The sequence below is a fragment of the Canis lupus genome, chromosome 18 (assembly GCF_048164855.1).
Source record: "Canis lupus baileyi chromosome 18, mCanLup2.hap1, whole genome shotgun sequence".
Classification (NCBI taxonomy): Eukaryota; Metazoa; Chordata; class Mammalia; order Carnivora; family Canidae; genus Canis; species Canis lupus.
Window position 1 is genome coordinate 38,003,254 of NC_132855.1, and position 22,773 is coordinate 38,026,026.

General features: G+C 39.0%; 1 protein-coding gene and 1 long non-coding RNA gene across 3 annotated transcripts in view; one reads left to right on the plus strand and one right to left on the minus strand.

The window, feature by feature from the left end:
• The window catches only part of COL28A1 (collagen type XXVIII alpha 1 chain), a 162,291-nt gene that overhangs the window by 100,609 nt on the left and 38,909 nt on the right, over positions 1-22,773 (plus strand). For both annotated transcript variants that reach the window (XM_072784046.1, XM_072784047.1), the window contains 2 exons: positions 434-502; positions 4,693-4,761. In XM_072784046.1, coding sequence (XP_072640147.1) covers positions 434-502; positions 4,693-4,761 — 138 coding nt within the window. The remainder of the gene's footprint in view (positions 1-433; positions 503-4,692; positions 4,762-22,773) is intronic.
• LOC140608994 (uncharacterized) overlaps positions 1-22,773 on the minus strand; it is a 128,773-nt gene that overhangs the window by 44,005 nt on the left and 61,995 nt on the right. The window lies entirely within an intron of this gene.

Genomic DNA, 22,773 nt, shown 5'->3' on the forward strand with positions numbered 1-22,773 from the left:
TCCCTTTGTCAAGTATAAGAAAGTGATTTGGGAGAAGGGGGTTCAATTAATATCTTAGTCAAATTCAAGGGTTTGGGCTTTAAAAAAAAAAATATATATATATATATATTTTTTTTTTTTTAAAGATTTAACCCATTTATTTATGAGTGACACAGACAGAGAGAGAGAGGCAGAGACACAGGCAGAGGGAGAAGCAGGCTCCATGCATTGATCCCGACGTGGGACTCAATCCCGGGTCTCCAGGATCACACCCTGGACTGAGGGCAGTGCTAAACTGCTGAGCCACCCGGGCTGCCCTAAAATATATTTTTATATATGAAAATCTGTATAAAATATGTTTAATATGAAATATGACATTTTGTATAAAATATACAACATAAAGTTTTTCTGTTTGTTTTAAATCAGTAACTTGTCATTCACTGTGTCTTTTCAGGGAGAGCCTGGTGTCAGAGGCCCCCCAGGCCCCTCTGGGCCTCGGGGCATAGGAACCCAAGGGCCAAAGGTGAGTCTTTAGGTCTGTGCTCTGTGTGAAGGTCAGGTACCATTTGTGCCAGCCAAGTGAACATTAACTTCATAGCAAATGTTTATTTTAGTGTTGGCTTATTTCTTCTTTAGTGTTGATGAAAAGCCTCATTTTCTCATATTATGTAGCTTTCAGTAAAGTAGATCATTTAAGTTTATAAAGCCACTTTTTTTGCTTCCCCAGTAGAAATTAGAAAGTGTCTCTTAAGAAAGTGGTTACAAAAGGCTCAAAATATTTCTAGTCTCTTAGCAGCTGTGCCATCATTAAGGAGCACATTTTTACTTTGGTCAGAGGTGCCTCAGTTGGCCTTTTAACAGAATGCCCGCTAATAGATCGATTGTGTCCTATATGTAGAGTCTACTCTGTTGGGGCCTTATGTCAAGGTCTAGATTTATTGTCCCATGGAAGGTGTGAGAAACTTCCTCTGCTCCCTTTGCTCTCATTTCTATTTCTCTTTCTTTTGTCATCTCCAATATGGTGATTATTCATCCTTTCATTTTTTTTTAAAGATTTTATTCATTTATTTGAGAAAGAGAATGCATGATAGAGATAGCACAGACAGGGAAGAGAAGCAGAGGGAGAGGGAGAAGCAGACTCCCCACTGAGTAGGGAGCCCCATGTGGGGCTTGATCTCAGGACCCTGGGACTACCTGAGACCTCAGGACTACCTGAGTCGAAGGCAGACACTTAACCAACTGAGACACCTAGGGGCCCCTCATCCTTTCATCCTTATAATCTAGTGCTTTTCAATGAGGGAGATCTTATCCCCCTGGTTTACCCCGGGGGACATTTGGGATGTCTGGAATCATTTTTGAGTGTCACAACAGTGGAAGGAATTCTACTGGCATCTACTGGGGAGGGGCCAGGGATGCTGCTAAATATCCTACAGGACACAGGACAGCTGCCTTCATGAAGAATTATCCAGCTCAAAATGGCAATAGTGCAGAGGTTGAGAAGCCCTGTCTTAATTGTTGATTCATGTGATCAACAAATAATTCTCTGATTTGTTAAAATAGTAAAATAAAGAAGTATTAGGCATGTTCATAGGGAAAATGGGTGTCAATGAGGCACCTGTTACACATTCAAATTTATGACCAAAATGCACAGAAGTGAATTGAGCCCCATTAGCAGAGAGGGAAGGGAAAGGCTCTATGAGTCAAAGATTTTACTGAGGATCCCAGAATTAGCAAGATTCTTAGTTTATCCTTTTCAGTCCATCAGCTTCATTCTGTCAATAGATGATTTCTTAACTTTCTAGATTATTTTCTGTGGATAAAGATACTCCCAAGATGTTAGTAATTGCTATCACTGGGTGGTGGAAAGAGAGGCTTATTTTTTCTTCTTCATTTTCATCATTATTTCTAATTTATTTTTTCAATGAGCAGGTGTGCCTTTTACAATTAGAAAAAAAATAAAGCTTTTTTTCTGTAGTGGAAAGAAAAAAAGACTTATACAGTAGCTTACATTAATCCAGCATTTCTCAAAGCTTACTCCATCAAATGTTAATTTGGGGACTTCTCTATTGTGGGACTTCTTAGAGGCTCAATATATTCCTACAGGCATACCTTGGAGGTGTTGCAGGTTCAGTTCCAGCCTACCACAATACCATAAATACCACAATAAAGAGAGTCCAGTGAATTTTTTGGTTTCCCAGTGCATATAAAATTTATGTTACTATTATATTTCTAGTCTATTAAGGGTGCAATAGCATTATGTCTAAAATAAACCAATGAATATACCTTAATTAAGAATGCTTTAGGGCAGCCCAGCCTTGACCCATGGGCTGCAGAATGGACGCTGTGTTAACAGACATGAGAACAACTTAATCTCATCCTCCTTCTCCACCCAGAGCTCTGGGTGACCGGGTGCGTTGTCAATATTTTGAAAATAATCCTTTTTTTCTGAGCAATAAGTCTCAACAGTAGATTTAAAATATTAGGTAAACCATGTTATAAACAGATGTGCTATCATCCAGGCTTTGTTGTTCTCTTTATAGAACATAAGCCAAGTCAATTTGGCATAATTCTTAAGGGCCCCAGGATTTTTGAAATGGTAAATGAGCACTGGCTTCAACTTAAAGTCCTCAGCTCCATTAGCCTAGAACAAGAGGGTCAGCCTGTTCTTTGAAGCTTTGAAGCCAGCCGTTGACTTTTCCTCTCCAGCTATGAAAGTCCTAGGTGGCATCTTCTTACAAAATGGAGTTGTTTCATCTATGCTGAAAGTCTGTTGTTTAGCATAGCCACTTTCTTTTTTCTCTGAGCTAGATCTTCTGGACAACTTCTGACAGCTCCATCAGCACTTGCTGCTTCACCATGCACCTTTATGTTACAAGAGAGGATGTCTTTCCCCATGCACCAAACCCTGCTGGCTTCAAGCCTGCTTCTGCAGCTTTCTCACCTCTCTCAGCCTTCATAGGATCAAAGGGAGTGAGGGGCTTGCTCTGGATTAGATTTTGGCTTAAGGGAATGTTATGGCTGGTTTGAGCTACCCAGAGCACTAAAATGTTCTCCATCTCAGCAGTAGGGCTCTTCTGCTTTCTTATGCTTCATCAATTCACTGAAGTGGCACTTTTAATTTCCCTCGAGAGCTTTTCCTTTGCATTTGCAACTTGGCTAACTGTTCAGTGTAAGAGGCCTAGCTTTTGGCCTGTCCTGGCTTTTTTTTTTTTTTTTTTTTTTTTAAGATTTTATTTATTTATTAATGAGAGACAGAGAGAGGCAGAGACACAGGCAGAGGGAGAAGTAGGCTCCTCACAGGGAGCCTGATGCAGGACTCTATCCCAGACCCCGGGATCATGCCCTGAGCCGAAGGCAGACGCTCAACTGCTGAGCCACCCAGGCATCCCTGCCTTGGTTTTTGACATACCTTCCTCACTAAGTTTAATCACTTCTAGCTCTTAATTTATTTTTTTTTAAATTTTTTATTTATTTATGATAGTCACAGAGAGAGAAAGAGAGAGGCAGAGACATAGGCAGAGGGAGAAGCAGGCTCCATGCACCGGAAGCCTGATGTGGGATTCGATCCCGGGTCTCCAGGATCGCGCCCTGGGCCAAAGGCAGGCGCCAAACCGCTGCGCCACCCAGGGATCCTAGCTCTTAATTTAAAGTGAGAGATGTGTGACTCTCCATTTCACTTGAACACTTAGAGGCCATTGTAGGGTTATTAAATTGGTCTAATTTCAGTATTGTTGTAGGAAGTAGGGAGGCCTGAGGAGAGGGTGAGAGACAGGGAAACACCCCAGTTGGTGGAACAATCAGATTGCATACAACATTTGTGATTACATTTGTTGTCTTATACGGGTGTGGTTCAGGGTGCCCTAAAACAATTATGATAGTGACATTAGAGATTACTGATCAGATATCAACATAATAAATATAATGAAAAAGCCTGAAATATTGTAAGAATTATCAAAATGTGACACAGAGACAGGAAGTTAGCAAATGCTATTGGAAAAATGGCTCTGATGACCTCGCCTAACACAGGGTGGCCATAAACCTTCAATCTGTAAAACGAGCAGTATCTAGGAAACATAACAGTGAAGAACAATAAAATAAGGTATGCCTGTGTGTTCTAGGGGTCTCCAAGGAGAGGCACACACCGTGGTGTAGAACACTTTCCAATCTCATTTGACCGCAGAAGTCTTTCCTCAATAAACATGGGGTTAACTTATGTTGTAAAAAACACATACTAGGAAATGATGTACTTTTTGCTTCATTTATCTATTTTCTTAAAAATCCAATACTGATCCACTGAAACTTTAACTGCAACCCTAGTGAATAGCACTTGACACTGAAGTGGAGAAACATATTAGAGGCTACACAGAATTATGTGTGAGTGGTCTTCACACCCCTGGTGTTCTAGGGGCTGGTGGTAGAGCAGCTAAAGAAGCCCATGCAGACAAGGCTACCAGGCCACACTTCGGCTTAGGCCAAGTAGCCCTGCCTTGCCTTTTTACTTATATTTGGATTATGCATAAGATTTTTCCAAGGGTTCTGCGGCTTAAAATTTGGGGAAAAGCACTGCTTTATATAAACTATGATCTAGCTTTATGGGCACATAGATGTTAGTCTTGATCAGACCCTAGTTAGAAGGAAGCCAAGAGCAGAAATACATTATTTCTTCCTGAATCCTCTCACACTTCTCTTCAATTTCACTTCATCTTCCAACAGGGAGATATTGGGCAGAAAGGCCTGCCTGGCCCTCCTGGACCCCCTGGCTACGGATTACAAGGAATTAAAGTAAGTGGATGTGATTGCGCTTGAGTCACCTCTCAATTCTCCAGAATGATGAGAAAAGAGGTTGTGGATAATATCAAACATGACTGTTATGAAATGAATTTAATCTAAGCTTAGCAGTTAAAATGACCTCCGGTACTTATAGACACAACCCAGAAGTGTAAAAATGCTCTAAGCACATTAGTGTCACGAACACTAGACATTACATAAATTGCTCGGCGAGACATTTAACTGTGATGGTGGGCTTGTTGTTCTTGCCAATCTCTGAGCTGAGTGGAGAATTTATGCCCAGCTGCATGTTCTTTCCCTGTGTCTGTCTCTGTCTCTTATCTTCCTCACCTGTATTGTCTGCTCTTAGCCCAAGGCTTCCTAGTCTTAGCTCATAGTTGAACTGCCCAGGGAACTTTATGAATAATACTGATGACCTCCCCTGGAAGAATTAGATCTGAATCTCTGGTGTAGTACTTGAAGTCTGAAAGCCCCGCCCCCACCCCACCCCCCACCCAGGTGATTCTTCTGAGCATCCAGGGTGAGAACTCTGGCTCGAGGTCCTGAGTTGGTGTTATTGGAATTCACAGCTACTCATATTCTGTGGTTTGTCTCAATAGTAATAAGCTTATGCAGCAAGGTGGGACCACCAGGGTGCCCCATGTCTCAGGAGACAAAGTTTGGCATCTAAAGGTTGCCATGTAATTTCAAACAATTTCCTCTTATACATCTCATAGGTTGATTTATTGATTTTTAGTTTTTATTTTGTACTGGCTCATTCTCATTCTATTTTCTCTCAAATAAACTTCTATTGTTTTTACCATGGTTGCGCTTCAAAACTGGGTAGTTCATCCCCTAGATAATTGATGCTGACTCTTAAAAAGTGGAAATGTTCAAAAATTTTTTGAAACTAAATTTCAAATAGAATTTCTTATTAAGTAGAAGACAGTAAGAGTGTAAGTTAATAATTGTGAAAATCCTGTGTTGAAAATAAACCACCTACTCCTGTGCAGAAAATGAGCTTAGTCAAGAGCAAAACTCACTGAATCTGTGTTAAATCTTTCCATCTATCACACAATGTCTAAGGCTTCCACGGCAGGTCCTTTAAATAACAGTTGCTCATCTGTGGGGCTGAGTATCCAAGGGAAGGCCTGACAGTTACCATGTTGCTGATGTACCAGCACTGGAAAATCCAACAAAACCCTGCTTCTTTGTAAATAACATCACTCTCATCCTTAATCTTAAAATTCTATAGTTAAAAAATGGTGACGCTCTATAGATGCCGTTGCATGAGTTCGCTTAAGTAGAGAACCCATGTTAGACCACTGGTCCTTCCACCAACAGGAGCTCAGCCTAAATGCACTGGTAGATCCTTATTGCCACTGTGTTAAATTCAGTGCCAGCGTTTTTCTTTTTTAAATTTTTTCCCCTTTAAAAAAAAATTAAATTCAATTAGCCAACATATAGTACGTCATTAGTGTCAGATGTAGTGTTCAATAGTTCATCAGCTGCATGTAACACCCAGAACTCATCACATCACATGCAGCATTTTCCTTTTTATTATCTGGGAGATACTTCCTTATTTCCCAAGCAGCACTGTGGATTGCACTTAATCCTCACCAACTCTGACTGGTGCCCTGCCTTCCTCATTGTTCATCCTTTCTTATGCCCTCCAGGGTATGCTATACTCAAAATCTATCTTGAGTGAGACTCTGCTGGGAAGCCTACCACGATAGGGAAAGAACCAAAATTAAAACTGTCACATATCCAGTGCTAGCAGAAATGAGATCAGCTTTTCTTCCACTGAGGGCTGTGGTCTGATCCTATCTGTCAGTGAGCCCCGGCCACTGGCTGTCTCATAAAACCTCTCTAGACATACTGGATCACCTGGCATCCTGTTGGGAACAGGGAAAACCTATTTTACTCAGGACTGCCACCTCATTTTCTTGACCCTGGGTTGTACTATCACTGTAAAAGGATGGGAACTGAAAAATCAAGCTTATGGTGTTCCTCCAAGTCATTTTAAGGCTACGTGATGAGTGAAATGTAATTTCTTATGTTCATTTGTTGACCTATTTCCCATATCTTTCTAAAACCCATTTGAAATAGCAAAACACTTCTGTTGATTTATCTGTTGGTAAGTCTTTGATGGAAGCCCTTGCTGCTATAATACTGGTGTGTGACCTGTGCCTTGTCTCTCATGCTGTCCCAACCATGGCAAAAAAGAAGCGCTTGGGTAACAATCACATAAGTGGTTTGTTCCAGCACCTCCCTAACTTTGTTGCTAGAATATTGTGTCTTTAGGTAGTCACTCATCAATCAGCCAACCAACCAACCAACCAACCAACCAACTAACCACCAATACTGGTTAAGTACCATCTATGTCAGGCAAATAACCTAATTGCAATATAAAATGGCGGGTGAAGAGACATGATTTTAATCATGGAGTTTATAGGCCATAAAATAATTACACTCTGAGCTCCAGAGAATATGGAGGAGAGGCACATGGAATATATTGGGTTTATAGTAGGCCACAATAAGGAGGTTAGACTTAATCTCAAGAGCAATTGAAAGTCAGAGAAGGATGACATGATCAGACAGATATCAGAAAAGACTCTGTCTACCATCTGTAGAATGAATGCACGTGACTACAAGGAATGTGGGTGCTGCCCTACTCATGCCCCTCCTCCTGATTCTCCATAGGGTAGAATGTGATTTTCTGGCAACTCTCTCTTTCTGCCTCTCCTGAAGCTCTGGGACCACACAGGGCTGTTGCTGTGGCAGCCTTGGTCCTGGGAAACATAAAAGCATAATGGGCTCACTCCCCTTGGGCACTATGGCAGTTTTCTGCATTTTCTCTGTAGTTCACACTGTGACTCAGCTGGCTCTGCCCTGCAGAGAAGCCCTGGTTCCTTCAGGACCTCCAGTGCTTTCTCTCAACTACAGATGTCTATTGATTAAGTGGATGAATATGGACTATGGCTCTTTGGCCTTGGTCCTTCGGGTTCATGGACTAGGTCAGGAGGTTATGTGATGCTACCATCTTATCCCACTGTGAACAGTGAGCATCCCCCTAAATATGGACTATAGATATGCCAGTAATCCTCCAGGTTAAGTCAGGAGGGAGAAGAAATGGAGTGGGGTCTTGAAGGATTACTTGCTATGTCAACTAGCCCCTCTAGGGGCCAGGAGGGGTGTGATGAAAGGGTTCCTTCTCTCCATCTTTGTTGAAGTCAGTTCCAGTGCCCTGATCAGCCCTGACATTCCTGTAGTACTTTTTCTCAGAGGATCAAGAGGTATTTATAAAAATAAGATTCCTGAGGGCCCTCCTTGACTTCAGGAGTTTCTGAGGTAGATTTGTGGACTGGGCTCTACTTTTACTCCTTTATTCATTAAAATGTGTGCTTCCATGCCACTGGCTTCCATTCTGCATTTAGGCATGAACATGACTGATCCCCTGGCTGAAGGAACTGTCCCTGCAGTCAGGCTGTGGCAAAGGATGGGTTCACGGATATGTAGGCCAACCCAGTGTGAAGAATAGCCTCAGTGATGTGCTGGGGGAATCTGGTGAACATTATCTGGCAGAAATCCCAATATCTCCAAAGCGGGTAAATAGCAATGATTACAGTGGTCACATAGTCTAAGAGCTAAAGGATTAACCTCTAAGATGACAGGGACCCAGAAACGGAGGGAAACGCAATCCAAATGACCTCTCTCCTCTATATTCTGAATTCAAGGCATGATAGAAAGAAATGAGCTTTGGCCTGAGTCTTGCTAGTTGTGTAAGCTTGGATAAAGCCATGAACCTTAGCTTTTTCATCTTTAAAATAATAGAGATAAGACAGCCTATTTTACAAGGTACTGTGAAAATAAAATTGTGCAAAGTGTCCAGTACTTTGGGCCATGGAGTCAACAGATTTGAATCATGGCTTCCTGAGGACCAAAACCTGGCCTCAGTTTTCACTATTTGAGTAATAGGGATAGTAATAGTACTATTACCTAAAGTTGGCATGAGGAATAAATGAAACTTAATGAGACTATGTGTAACACATTTAACACAGAGCTTGGCACATAGTTATAGGTGCAGTAAATGTCTGTAGTTATTCACATTATTGTTCCTTCCTTTCTACCTCCCTTTCCACTAGTCCCTCTTGTATTTTCCAGGATGAAGTCCCAGAATTCTGGCATTCAAATGATTCAGTGCTCTAAAACATAAAATATTGGTTGCAGGAGTTAGTGTAGGCCTAGCTGCAGTACCAAATAAAACCCAAAAGGAATAATGGCTCAAACACAATAGAGATTTGTGCTTGCTTAACAGGCCAATGTAGGTGTTCCTTTTCAGTGAGCAATGTTCTTTCATTTTAAATTTCAGAGAATTTCATCTCCCATTGATGCTTCCTCCTTGTGCTCGGCCTCTACACCACTGATACCCAGCAGGCAGATAGGGAGAGTGTGAAAGAGGCACACCTACTTCTCCAAAGCCTTGGTCAGGCATTGACACATGTCACCTCTGCCCCATTTTACTGGCTAGGACTAGCATCATGGAAAGGCTATCTAGCTGTGTGTCCAGGAAGAAGAACCAGAAGAGGTTTGGTGAAGAGCTAGCTGGTATTAACGCCACACCTAATTTAACCTGTTTCTAGGAAGGATGGCAAATTTAAAGTTGTTTGTTGTTCTGAAGTATATTGGTGCTTCCAGAAGCAAATGGAAGACAAGAGTGGTCTCCATGGCAACTTCCAGGATGCCTCACACTGTCCTGGTACTGTGGGGCAATGTTACCCAGGCTTACAAAGGCTGGGTTCAGATTCATCATTCCTTTTATCCTAACTTCAAAAGAAAACCTTAGAGCCTTGATACCTTCTTATTTCACACAGCATCAGGAGCACTAGCAGATGATTTAGAAACCTGTCTTGAGTAGACAGGCTGGTTACCAGCCACAGAGCTGGAGGAGACTTTGGGTTTTGCAGGACCAGGAAAGGAACAGGAAATGCTCATTCCTGTCTGTGACAAAGCCAAGAGCGAGAGGACATGGGTCACCTGGATCCTGAAGCTGAGATTTCAAGATTGGGAGACATGGCGTCAGAGGAGGGAGGCTGGCCCACAGAGCTGATGTGAAGAATAAAGAGGACCCAATAATTAGGATCCCGTGAGGAATAAGGGAAAGGTCAGTGTTGATTACCCAGGACTCCAATAGCATCTGAGACCAGAGAGGTCTGATGGTGGGTGAGTTAACCCAGCTGGCAGGGCTGAGCATGAAGACAGCTGAAAAAAAAAATGGCTTCTCCCTCCAAAGCTCTCTGACTAGAAGCTCAGTGTACAACCCAGAACCTTTTAAGATTCTTGGCTCAATGTTTAGGGTTAATGTCATTTCTTAGGTACATTTTTGTTTGTTTCAGCTGCATCAAAGTAACTGTAGTTCTAAAAACCCCCAGCACCATTTTCACTGCAGCAAGTACTTTTGCCACCTTCTGAAATCCCTTCATCAGAAAGGCTAAAGCTTGGAAGAATGTGAGCAGGGGCACCTGAGTGGCTCAGTGGTTGAGTTCAGGGTGTGATCCCAGGGTCCTGGGATTGAATGCTGGCATCAGGCTCCCCATCAAGAGCCTGCTTATCCCTCTGCCTTTTCAAAGAGAGAGAGAGAGACAGAGAGAGAGAGAGAGAGAAGAAAGAAAGAAAGAAAGAAAGAAAGAAAGAAAGAAAGAAAGAAAGAAAGAAGAAAGAAAGAAGAAAGAAAGAAAGAAAGAAAGAAAGAAAGAAGAAAGAAAGAAAGAAAGAAAGAAAGAAAGAAAGAAAGAAAGGAAGGAAGAAAGAAAGGAAGGAAGAAGGAGAAAGAAAGAAAGAAAGAAAGAAAGAAAGAAAGAAAGAAAGAAGAAAGAAAGAAAGAAAGAAAGAAAGAAAGAAAGAAAGAAAGAAAGAAAGAAAGGGAAAGAAAGAGAGCATACCATAAAGAAGTGTGAGCATACTGTGGTGGAAATCTCACATAGAACCTAGCAGCCTTCTGTTTGGCTCCTACCTATATCCCTGATCACTTTAAAAGTGTTTCCAGAAACCATTTGACTAGATATTTGGTTAGAGTGGACCTATTACAGAATGGAAAAATTGCCCCCATGTAACAGCCAAATAGAAATGATTTATTTGTTGAAATTAAACTGACTCAAGGGGGGGAGAATGAGACCTAATAAAATTTGGGAGTAGATTTGATAAACACCAGGTCGCAAATACCTGCAGAGATATTGACAGGAGGTTTTTCTAGTCTTCCAAACTCATAACCTGTATGATGGTGTTAATACTACTAAAAAGAACAATATATGCACACACATATTTTAATATGGTGACTTTCTAGTGTTTCAACTTAAAAATTTCTTTCTCCTTCCTGACCACAAACAACAGCATAAAAACCAAAAAACAAACCAGCCCAGTAATAGTAAATCACCACATTCAACCTGAACATGACTTAAAAATTAAATTGAAACAATAAAGAATATAGTTAATAGCATAACATAGATTGTATGTGTGCTTAAACCAGAAACCATCTTTGAATTAGCTTCTAATACTTTTCCTGTACTGTAATTTTCAAACTCCCACAGTGGTTTCCCTACATAGAAAGGAGTCATCAGAAGCACATGAGAGGTACCTTGACCTCGAAATTGTTCAGTGTTTTGGGATTATACCTGCCAGATTGCTTCTGGTGGGGGAGGGCTGTGACTCAAAGTCCATCCTGGTAATCAAAATCCACAAACCTAGTTTTCAGACATTGAAGGCATCCTCTTATACCTGTATTATACCTTTATACCTTTTATTATTTTTTACCCAGCTGGCTCTGAGACCATTTGCATTTCTCATTTACTGCTTCATGCTTTCATTTTCCTCCTGGGCCAAGTGGTTTTCATACTTTCAAGCTAGTTAGAAAAAAGGATGTTTTGTTTGTTTTATTTATTTATTTTATTTCTGAGTATGAATCTGAGGATATGGTACAGTATTTTCCTTTCTCAGTTTCATTATTAAAATTTTATATGTAAATAGCCTTCCTATTCCCCAAATCAGAACTGGAATGGAGATTTTAGGATCTCAGTTTAGTGGTCTTGAATCATTATTGCCAGCTTCTATATATTCCATCTTTGCCATGAATAAAGCCCTATGCAATGACTAGTGACTACTCCTATACTGCCATAAACCCCAAAGGAAAAACATATTTTTTAATTTATTTATTCATGAGAGACACAGAGAGAGGCAGAGATGGGTGGTACAGGGATAGCAGGCTCCCTGGAGGGAGCCCGATGTGGGACTTAATCCTAGGTCCCTGGGGTCACGCCCTGAGCCAAAGGCAGATGCTCAACAACTGAGCCACCCAGGCATCCTGAAAAAATAATTTTTAAGTCACTTTTTCCATAGTAAATGGTATATCCTTCCCCAAGCTTTACTATGGTCTCCCTAGTTCCAAAGAAAAATCAAAAGACCGAACACTAGGTAATAAAGATAAATGTCCGATGTCATGGTCTGATGCCGAATATTAAAAAAAAAAAAAAAAAAAGATTAAGTTAGCACCAAATATTTGAAAATTATGTGAATGACTTCATTTGAGCAGTTATATGCTGCTAAAGGTACTCATGTTATAATAGTACATCATTTATAATTACAGCAAGCATGCTGTCATTTCAGATTGTTCTGACTTTTTCCTTTTTCCCTTTGTGTCTTCCTTTCCCTCTGTCCCTCTCCTCTTCCCACCCATCCATTCATATCATTCAATAAATAAAGATTTAAATGTTATATATTTATTCCTTTTCATTCTTGTAACAGATACTGTCTGTACAAAACTAAGCTGAATGAAGGACATGAATAAATTAATACCTTGCTGTCACCATCTTTTTAGCATATGAATTTCACTGTTGAAAATTTATAAAAGGTATTTTATCTTTTTCCCACCCATCAATGCTTGGTTAGAAGTAAATTACTAGTATATATTTTTCTCCTTCTTTCAAGAAAGAGGTAACTTTATTCTTCAGGGCTTTGAGCTCAGGGAGAGAACCAGGACCATATTACATTCTTTATATTCCATGTGTTCTATACACAGATGTTAAGTAATGTATCCAAAGCCACTCACCCCTGCTTCTCATGTGCCTCCCTGAAGTCATTGTGTGACATGTAGTAATCAAGTCCGGGTAGATGTCAGAAAGAGGAAATGATCCGTTTGAGACTTTCAGATGTGCCACTCAAAAAAATTTTTTTTGCATCTTGAAATTAAAAGGTGGCCCTTCCAGACAGGAGATCTATGTAGTAAGGTCTTTTACCATGATAATCTAAATTTTTTAAAAGAGAGAGGCACTAAAAAGCTCTTCTTTTCCCCTGAGTGCTGTTCTGTCAGAAGCCAGGGATTGGATGTAGTGACCTTTTGAAATCAATGGCCAGGCCTAAGACTAGAAATTACAGCAGGCTCTGGGCTGGCAAGTGTGGCTTCAGGGTGAGGCTGTAATAACCACTCTGCCCCACACACAAAGGCTTATTAAGTCCCTTCTGGATTGTTGGTTGAAGGACCCACTCTTTTGTACTGCAAACCTTTGACAAGTCAGTTAAGGCCAACTGATAAGTAATCAAACACTTTTTATGCTTTTACAAACATCTGAAGGACTTTACAATTATTGGCTTTTTAAATTATCAGTACCTTTGCTTATCTAGTTGCAGATAGGACTTCTAATTTTAAATATATGACAGAAAATGAGGTAATTACCTGTTCATAAGCAGAGAAGCTCTAACAAAGCCAAGAGTATGGAGTTTGTGGGTATTTGTGGCTCAAACTGATAGGCGATAAAGATAACCCCAGAATAATCTTTCTTTCATTTTGTGACCAATTCTTCAATCACCAGTTCTTCAAAACTGCTTCTTACATCATATGAGTAGGAATCATGGGCACAATGGGTATGTGTTCTGTCCTAGGAAAGTGAAACTGAATGAGAGGAGCAAAGAGTATTGATATGGAGAGAAATGGAAAGAGAATTAGAAAGAAAAAGGAGAAAGGGGAATAAAGAATAGAAAATTGGCAATGATGACTTATTTATTTATTCATAGAGATAGAGATAGAGATAGAGATAGAGAGAGAGAGAGAGAGAGAGAGAGAGAGGGGGGCAGAGACACAGGCAGAGGGAGAAGCAGGCTCCATGCAGGGAGCCTGAAGTGGGATTTGATCCAGGGTCTCCGGGATCACACCCCAGGCTGCAGGTGGCACTAAATTGCTGAACCACCAGAGCTGCCCACAATGGTGACTTTTTTTAAGACACTGGGTAGTAATGCCTTTGGCCTTAAAGCCTCCAATACCTGAAATGAATATAGTTACTATTCTTTGGTTAAATTTTGCTTATGTTCTACCTTTATCCTTTTACTTCTGCCTTTTTGTATCCTTTTACTTTACGTGTTTCTTTTAAGCAACATGTATTTGGATTTTTAAAACTCCAGTCTGACAATGTTTGTCTTTTGTCAGAAGCATTTTTAGTTCAGCTACAATTTTGTAATTAGTGAACTTTTATAATTTATTTCTACCATCTAACTTTGGGCCATTTGTCCCTCATGTTCTATGTTCCTTTTTGAAAATCTTTTCTTCCCCTTTTTGATACTTACTCATTTTTAACCATTATATTTTCCCTTTACTTGTTTGGAATCTACTCATTTTTCTCCCTCTTTTTCAATATTTACATTTAAAGATATTATCATTTACCTTAGGAAATACCCATTTTACCTGTCTGGTTCTTACAATCATTTTGAACACCTTAATTCCATCTGCCTCTACCCTATCGTTATTGTTTTATATTTTAAATTTTTCAATTCCCCTAGATCATGTTTTTTTAAAAATATATACTCACTGTTTATTTAGATTTATTCACTTATTTAGTACTTTCTACCCAATCCATCTTTCACCTCAGACTGGAACCACTCTCCCTCTGCCTGATGTGGATTCTTCAGAATTTCCTTTGGTTAAAGAACCACCAGAGCAACCTCTCCATTTTTGTTTGCCTGAAACTATATCTCTTTTCTTTTTTTAAAAGATTTATTTATTTATTAGAGAGAGGGGGTACAGTGGGGATGGGCAGAGGAAAAGGGAGAGAAAGAATCTCAAGCCGACTCCACACTGAGTGCAGAGCCCAATGTGGGGATTCATCCCTCAACACTGAGATCATGACCCGAGCTGAAATCAAGAATCAGATGCTTAACCAACTGAGCCACTCTGGTGCCCCCAAAACTATATTTCTTTCTCCTTAATCTCTTCTTAAAAGATATTTTTCTGAGTATAGAATTCTAGGTACGCAGCTTTTTCTCTCAGGGCAGGAAGATTTTTCCCATCAATTGGTCCTAATTGTTGCTCTTGAGAAGTTACCTATCATTCTAACTATTCCTTTAATGATAATTTGTCCTTGTCTCTGTGACTTTTAATGCTTTCTCCTTTTATTTGGTGGTATGCAGTTTTACTATCATGTAGCTAGTGTAGATTCTTTTTTATGTCTTTTGCCTAATTTGTCAGAATTTTTAATTTTGTGGAATAGTATTTTTTTTTATCATTTCTGGGAGACTCATCATCCCATTCTCAATCTATAATATTGTTCCTTTTTATTGTTTTCATAGCACTATCACCATCTGAAAATATATATATATCTTTTTGCTTATCTTCTTTGGATTAAAAAAAATTTTTTTTGGAAAGCAGGGACTTAGCTTCTTTCATCTGTGTCTAATTCCCCAACACCTAACAGAGTGTCTGGAATATAGTAGACACTTAATAAATATTTGTATAATGAATGAACAAGGTAATGAATGGTTGAATGGAGGTATGAAGGTAGATGTATGATGGATGATGGTAAAGTTCCACCTGTAATCAAATTGTTGACCCACAACATGATTCGTTTATACGTTCTTTGATTCAATAAACAAGTATTGAATTCCATTACTAAGAGAATTCTAAACTTGTGAAATGATAAATTCTTTTTCTTTTTTAAGTCCTAGTGTTTAATAGTGAGAATACCTTACTCTTACAAGTTGGTATGCTTGATTGGACTAACAGGTAGAAGTTTACTTGAAATACTGTATTTGGCTTTCTTGAAAGTAGATCTTTGTGCCCAAATTATCTTTTATCACAGTACAACAGGATCACAGTGGATGCTATCAAAGTAAATGTATTTGTTTGATACAAATGAACCTAAGGCATTGTATCTGGTGGTTCTTTTGAATGCTCAGTGGGATCTGCCTGGTGGTAATCAGAGTATATATTCAATAATTCTTGATTGATTTGATCTAGGTCCTAACTTTAAAGACTTACATTAATAGATTAAGGAGGTAAAGAGGAAAAAATTTAATTCATCATTACCTGTCACCAGATCAGACAATCATGGCAATATCATTACATTTCCCTTGATCCTTTTAAGTTAATAATCAAGTTAGAAATAAATGAGAGACGTATGCTATCTAGTTGTTACATTTTCACACCTTTACCAGGAAGTAATTTTTACCAGGAAGTTTTAACTTTGAAAATAGATTTTCCTATGAGTTTGTATTTGTAGAGATGACATTTTAAGAATACTAATACATTCATTATCAATTTCTCTTTATCAGTGTAAAGACAGTGAACTTTTTTGGTAAGACTATTTATTGGCATATGTAATTGTGCCTTTAAATAGTGGCTCTTAAATTTCAAAGGAGAAAATAGATTTTTAATGTATTAGAATACTAGCCTTCTGAAAATTCTCCAACTGGCTTCTGTTGGTTTTGAAAAGTGAAATCTGATGAGTCAATAGTTCCCATTGTGATTATTATGCCAGTTTCAGAAAGAAATAATTCTTCCACAGACCTCAGTCTGTTCTTCTTGATTTACCTTACTATGGTAATTTTGTGAAGTAAACACATTTGCTGTGTTTTCCTGCTACATATATACTTAAATAATAGTGCACACGCACTCTTTGCCAGGATTGTGAGATAAGTAATACTAGCATGTCCTTCAAATAGGATCTGTTTCTGTTCTGCATATAAGGAAAGTAAGTTTATATATGTTTTAAAATAGATATTCCTTCTGCTCAAAATTAGGGATACTGACTCCAATACTTAGTCCTAGCTAGTTATATAAAATTATATTGTGGCAATTCATTCAATAAATATTTATTGAGCATACATAAATATTCCCGGCTCTGTTCTAGGTGCTTGGGGTATATCATAAGCAAATAAGACAAAGATTCTTGACTCATGGGAATTGCATTTTATTGGCAATTAACATAGTAAATAAGTTATATAGTATGTTTGAAGATGAAACTGGTATGGCAAAGAAAGGGAGAGCAGGGTAAGGGGATGTGATGAAGTGTTAAGTGGGATGAAATCGTGAGAAGGTAACATTTGAGCAAAGATCTGAAGGAGGTGAGGGGGTACTCTTGAGGATTTCTGAAGAAAGAGCAACAGAGGCAGATAGAAGAGCTTGTGCAAAAGCCCTGAACTTGCCTGGCACCTTCCTGTGGTTCTAGAAAGGTGGCAGGCAAGTTCAAAAGAAGAGTAAAGGGACCTGCTATGTGGCTGGAGGTGAGGTCAGGAAGATAACAGCAGAGGGTTGGAGCCGGTCCAGCTCATGTCTAGCCAGATAGGCCCTTGTAAGGATGTTAGCTCTTATTCAGAGTCAAGTGGGGAGTTGTTTGTGGGTTTTAACCAACACTGTGATTTGGTCTGACTTATTTTGTAAAAGAATAACTGTGACTGGTGGGCTGAGAACAGACGGTAGCAGGACCGAGACTGAACGAGGGAGGCTATTTAGGAATCTAGGCAATTACAAATGATATTTGAAAATCTAGGTTTTATAATCTAGTTCACATAAATTTAACTTCCTCGGAAAGGATTTATATCTAGTTGCCTGTATCTGAAAGTAGAAACATGTGATGAGAAACATTCTGGCACAGTTGATGCCAGACACATAAATCAGGTTGCATATCTACCAACTCAGTTTAAGCTATTGAACCATGCTGAACTGTGTTTTATAGCTGTACTGTGTACAACTATAAAACATCTTCACCCTAGAGACATGTTTTCATCATGCTTTTGGAGAAAACACAGGTGGGATCTTCCTCTTGCCTTTGACTTTCTCTCTTTCTTCTCTCTCCTCAGTCTATGTTAACCATATGCTGAAAACATTATAGGTGAACCTATGAGGTTTAGGACATGTATGTGACAGACATACTGCTTGTTGCCTGACTTCCCGGCCAAAGTCCAGTAAAAGAAGGTCCTGACTTCTCTTGGCTATTAGAAAACATTCTAGAATGTACTTCTTAATAAGCAAAACCCTCATCCATAGAAAAGGTGTGGATGTGACTATATTATTCAAAATCTGTTCTATAATTTTATTATTTTTAAAGAGATTTTATTTATTTATTTGAGAGTGAGAGAGCATGAACAGGGGGAAGGGCAGAGAGAGAGAAACAGACTCACTCCTGAGCAGGGAGCACAAGGTAGGGCTTGATCCCAGGATCCTACAATCATGATCTGAGCTGGAGGCAGGTGCTTAATCAACTGAGCCACCCAGGTACCTCTGTTCTGTAATTTAAAAAACCTTTATATATTTATATATCAAGAAAATAAACCTAAAGAGTTTTTAGCATATACCCAAAGAGACAGCTTCACAAGTTAGCATGACTCCATAAGGTCTGGACATCCAATCTTAAATCTTCTCAACCTCACAGCTCTGAAAGCCTTTGGTTCCTGTGTACCTTGGCCCCAGTGCTTCTATGTATGCTTTCCTTCTTTTTGGAGAGATCTCTTTCACTCCCTGCTTAAGTAGGCTCACTTTTTTTTTATGTTGAAAGTATACAGTATAATGACTTTACTTACATGCATGAATACTGCAATTACTGTAGTTAAAATCCATCATCTCATATAGATATAAAAAATAAATGAAAAAGACATAAAAGATTTTTCCTTGTGATGAGAATTCAGGATTTACTCTCTTAAGACCTTTCAAATATATCATAGAGCAGTATTAACTGTGATCATCATGTTGTATATTACATCCTTAGTACTTATTTCTCTTGTAACTAGATGTTTACACCTTTTGACCATGTTTATTCAATCTCTGTACCTTTACTCCTTGCCTCTAGTAATCACAAATCTGGTTTCTCCAAGGTTTTTTTTTCCCTATTTTTTTAAGGTTTCACATAAAGTGAAAAAATACAGTATTTATTTTTCTCTTTCTGGCTTATTTCACTTAGCATAATGCCCTCAGAAACCATCACTGTTGTCACTAACGGCAGGATTTCCTTTTTTATGGATGATTAATACATGGATATAACACAACTTCTTTATTCATTTATCAATTGATGGGCATTCAAAATTTTCATGTCTTGGCTGTTAAAAACAATGCCTCCATGTACATGGAGGTGCAGATATCTCTTTGACATTTTGCTTTGTTTTCTATGGATATGTTCCCAGAAGTGGAATTTCTGGATTGTGTACTTCCATTTTTTTAATTTTTAAAGGAAACTCCCTACTGTTTTTCACAGTGGTTGTGCCAATTTGCAATCCCACCAACAATGGATGAGGAGTCCCTTTTCTCTGGTTCCTTGCCAGGATTTGTTATCTCTTATCTTATTGATTACAGATATTCTAACAAATATGAGGCAATATCTTATTGTGGTTTTGATTTGCATTTCCCTGATGAGCACTGAGTAATGTATAGAATTGTTCAATCACTATATTGCACACCTGAAGCTAATAGAACACTATATGTTAACTACACTGGAATTAAGATTAAGAACTGAATAAAAAAATTTACCAGTTACTAAACAATAATGAAAAAACAAATCTGAAAATAATTGATTTTTCAGAGGAAAAGAAATGATCAACAAGATGAAAAGACATCCTACAGAATTAGAAAAAAATTGCAAATCATACATTTGATAAGTGGTTAATGCCATAAATATAGAAAGAATTTATACAATTCAATAGCAAATAAAAATGAAATAATGGAATTAAAAAATAAACAAAAGTCTTCAATGAACATTTTCCCAAAGAACATATACAAATAACTAGCAAGTAGATGAAAAGTTGCTCAACATTACTAACCATCAAGGAAGCAGGCTCACTCTTATTTCTATGTCAGGGCTCATATTACATAACACTTCCTCCAGAAGCCTTCTCTTACACACCAAAATGAGCCCGTTCCTTCTGAGCCATAGAATGTGTATTTATAATTCACCACTACATAATTTACCATTGCATGATACAATGACATTGCAACCAGCCTTGACAAGAGGAAGCAAAAAGTCCTCAGGGCTAACTCTTTTTACTTTGTTGATGAAATCATAAACTGGAAGTAAATCCTAATAATGTCAGCCAATGTGGAAAACATACAGTTCCCCAGAGTAACCGGCTGTATTGATGGTAAGTTCTAAAGTATGAATAGAAGGAACAGAGGACTCAGGGCAACACATCTCCCACTGGGAGAATCTCTTTACCACCTGCTTTTGCTTATTTTGTCCAAAACACTTTCTTTTGGGCCATGTCTTTTGTCCTTCTTCACCCTGCATTCCTAGCCCTTGATATTCCATTCTCCATGTTAAAAAGTGGGGTAGGAGGCACTTGGGTGGTTCAGTCTGTTAAGTGGTCGACTCTTGATTTTGGCTCAGGTCATGATCTTGGGTCTTGGGATTGGATCCCTCATTAGGCCCCATTCTCAGTGGGAAGTCTGCCTGAGATTCTTTCCCTCTCTCCCACTCTCTGCTCGTGTGTACTCTGTCTCTAAAACAAATAAACCTTTTCTAAAAAGTGGGATAGAAGCTTAGGCAGTGGGTAGGAGGAATTTTGGGTTTCTTAATTAGGAATTTGGAGTAAGAATCCAGGCCTGGCATACTCAAGGAACATCAGTATTAGGACAATGACAAGACTTCAGTGAGTCATGAATGAGATAAGAAGCCATCAGAGGCTTTTTTTTTCCTCCCTCCCATCAGAGGCTTTGTACAGAGGAACAACCTGATATAAATCATCTTTTAAAAAGATGGTTCCAGCAGCATGCAGCAAATAGACTGGGGGGGGGTATTAAGACCAAGAATTAAAATGGGAAGATATTGCCAAAGTGCAGGTGAGAGATGGTGGTGGTTTAGCTGAGCATGGTAATGGTAGAAATGGGAAGGGGTGGTTGGATTCAGGGTTGGACGTAGGGTGTAAGAGAAGAGTCAAGGATGACTACGATTTTTGACTTGAGCAACTAGAAGGATGGGGTTGCCATTTTCTGACCTGAGAGAGACTATAGGAAGATGAGGATGGCCAAGTATGGAGGAAATCAATTCAAATAATGTGAAATTTCAATTTGGACACATGAGGCTAAATCTTCAGTGGGGCTGTTAAATAGATATCTGGGGATAGAAATCTACAGTTCAGAGAAGAGATCAACACAAGAGATACTAATTTGGTTTAATAATATATAGATAGTTTTTAAAGTCTTGAGCATAAATGGAAAGATGTAATGAGTAAATGTAGACAGAGAAGATATCCAAGGACTGGGCATACAACTCCATCAGTTGGTGGTTTGTATGACAAAGAGGATACAGCAAAGGAGACTGAAAAGTAGGCAGAGTATCAAGAGGAAGTGGTTCCTAGAAGCCAAGTGAAGAATTATCTCAAGGGGGGCATGGTCATCTAGTTTCATTGCTGTTGATTGTTTGAAAGGTGAAAAGTGGTCACTAGATTTGACAACATCGTCATTGTGACCTTGACAAGAATCACATGTATGCACACAGAACACACAGACACACCACGCTCACAGAATAAAACCTGGAAAAAATCTTAACAATTGATGAATGGGGGTGAAGGGAATATGTGATATATTTGTATTATTATCATAATTTTCTGTATGTTTGAAATTACTTTATAATAAAAAGTATAAAACAGAGACAATGATGAGAAAGAAAATGAAAACAGAGCACAATTGGCAATACTTTTGAAAATGAGGTCCGTAGAGATTGAGCAATAGAGTGATATGTGTGATTAAGAAGTTTCTTTTTAAAGAATTATTTGAGAGAGAAGGGGTGCCTGTGTGGCTCAGTCAGTTGAGCATCTGCCTTCAGCTCAGGTCATGATCCTGAGGTCCTGGGATCAAGTACCACACTGGGCTCCATGCTCAACAGGGAGCCTGCTTCTCCCTCTCCCTCTGCCTGCCACTCTTCCTGCTTGTACTCACTCTGTGTCAAATAAATTAAAAATATATTTATTTGAGACACAGAGAGGGATGGAGGAGCAGCAGAGGGAGAGGGAAAGAGACACTTAAGCAGTCTCTGCTGCTATCTTATGACCCCTGATATCATGACCTTGAGATCATGACCTGAGCTGAAACCAAGAGTTGGAGGCTGTGCCACCCGGGTGCCCTAAGGAAGGTTTTCTTAAAAATGGGAGAGATTGTATGTATGTGTGTATGTACATATATTGTATGCCAATGGAAAAGATCTAGTGAACAGAAAGCAATATTCATGATGCCAAAGAGAAAGCGATTGCTAGAGGCATGCCTGTGATATTTTGAATTAGAATGGGTTTCTACTAATTCCTCTCCAATCCAACACAAGAAGCTATTCTACAACATCCTAAAGGGCATCTGGCCATTTACACTCTGCTTAGACACTCCAGGGAATGGAAACTTTGTACCTGTCTTATATGTTTCCTAGTAGCCTTGTAGCAAATTCGAGAAGCTTTGTTCCTTTTTCAAAAGAAAACTGTCAAATCCAAATACCTCATAATCATGTAAACTTCTGAAAGTCTTCTACTTTTCCCGGCAGTCCTACCCTACAGAGATTGTCAGTGTTTGCAGTTTGATGTGTAGCTTCCATATTTTCAACTAGATGTATAAACACACACATATACAGTGCAACAGCCTTTAAAATAATTTTATATGTTATTTTCCCAACTTGCTCCCCCCCTCAGTAAATAGAGCATGAATGGGCCTCCAAATCAATACATAAAGATTTACTATACTTTTTAGCAGTTTCATAGTACTTCATTACCTGAATGTGACAATTTTATATATCTGCTTAGATA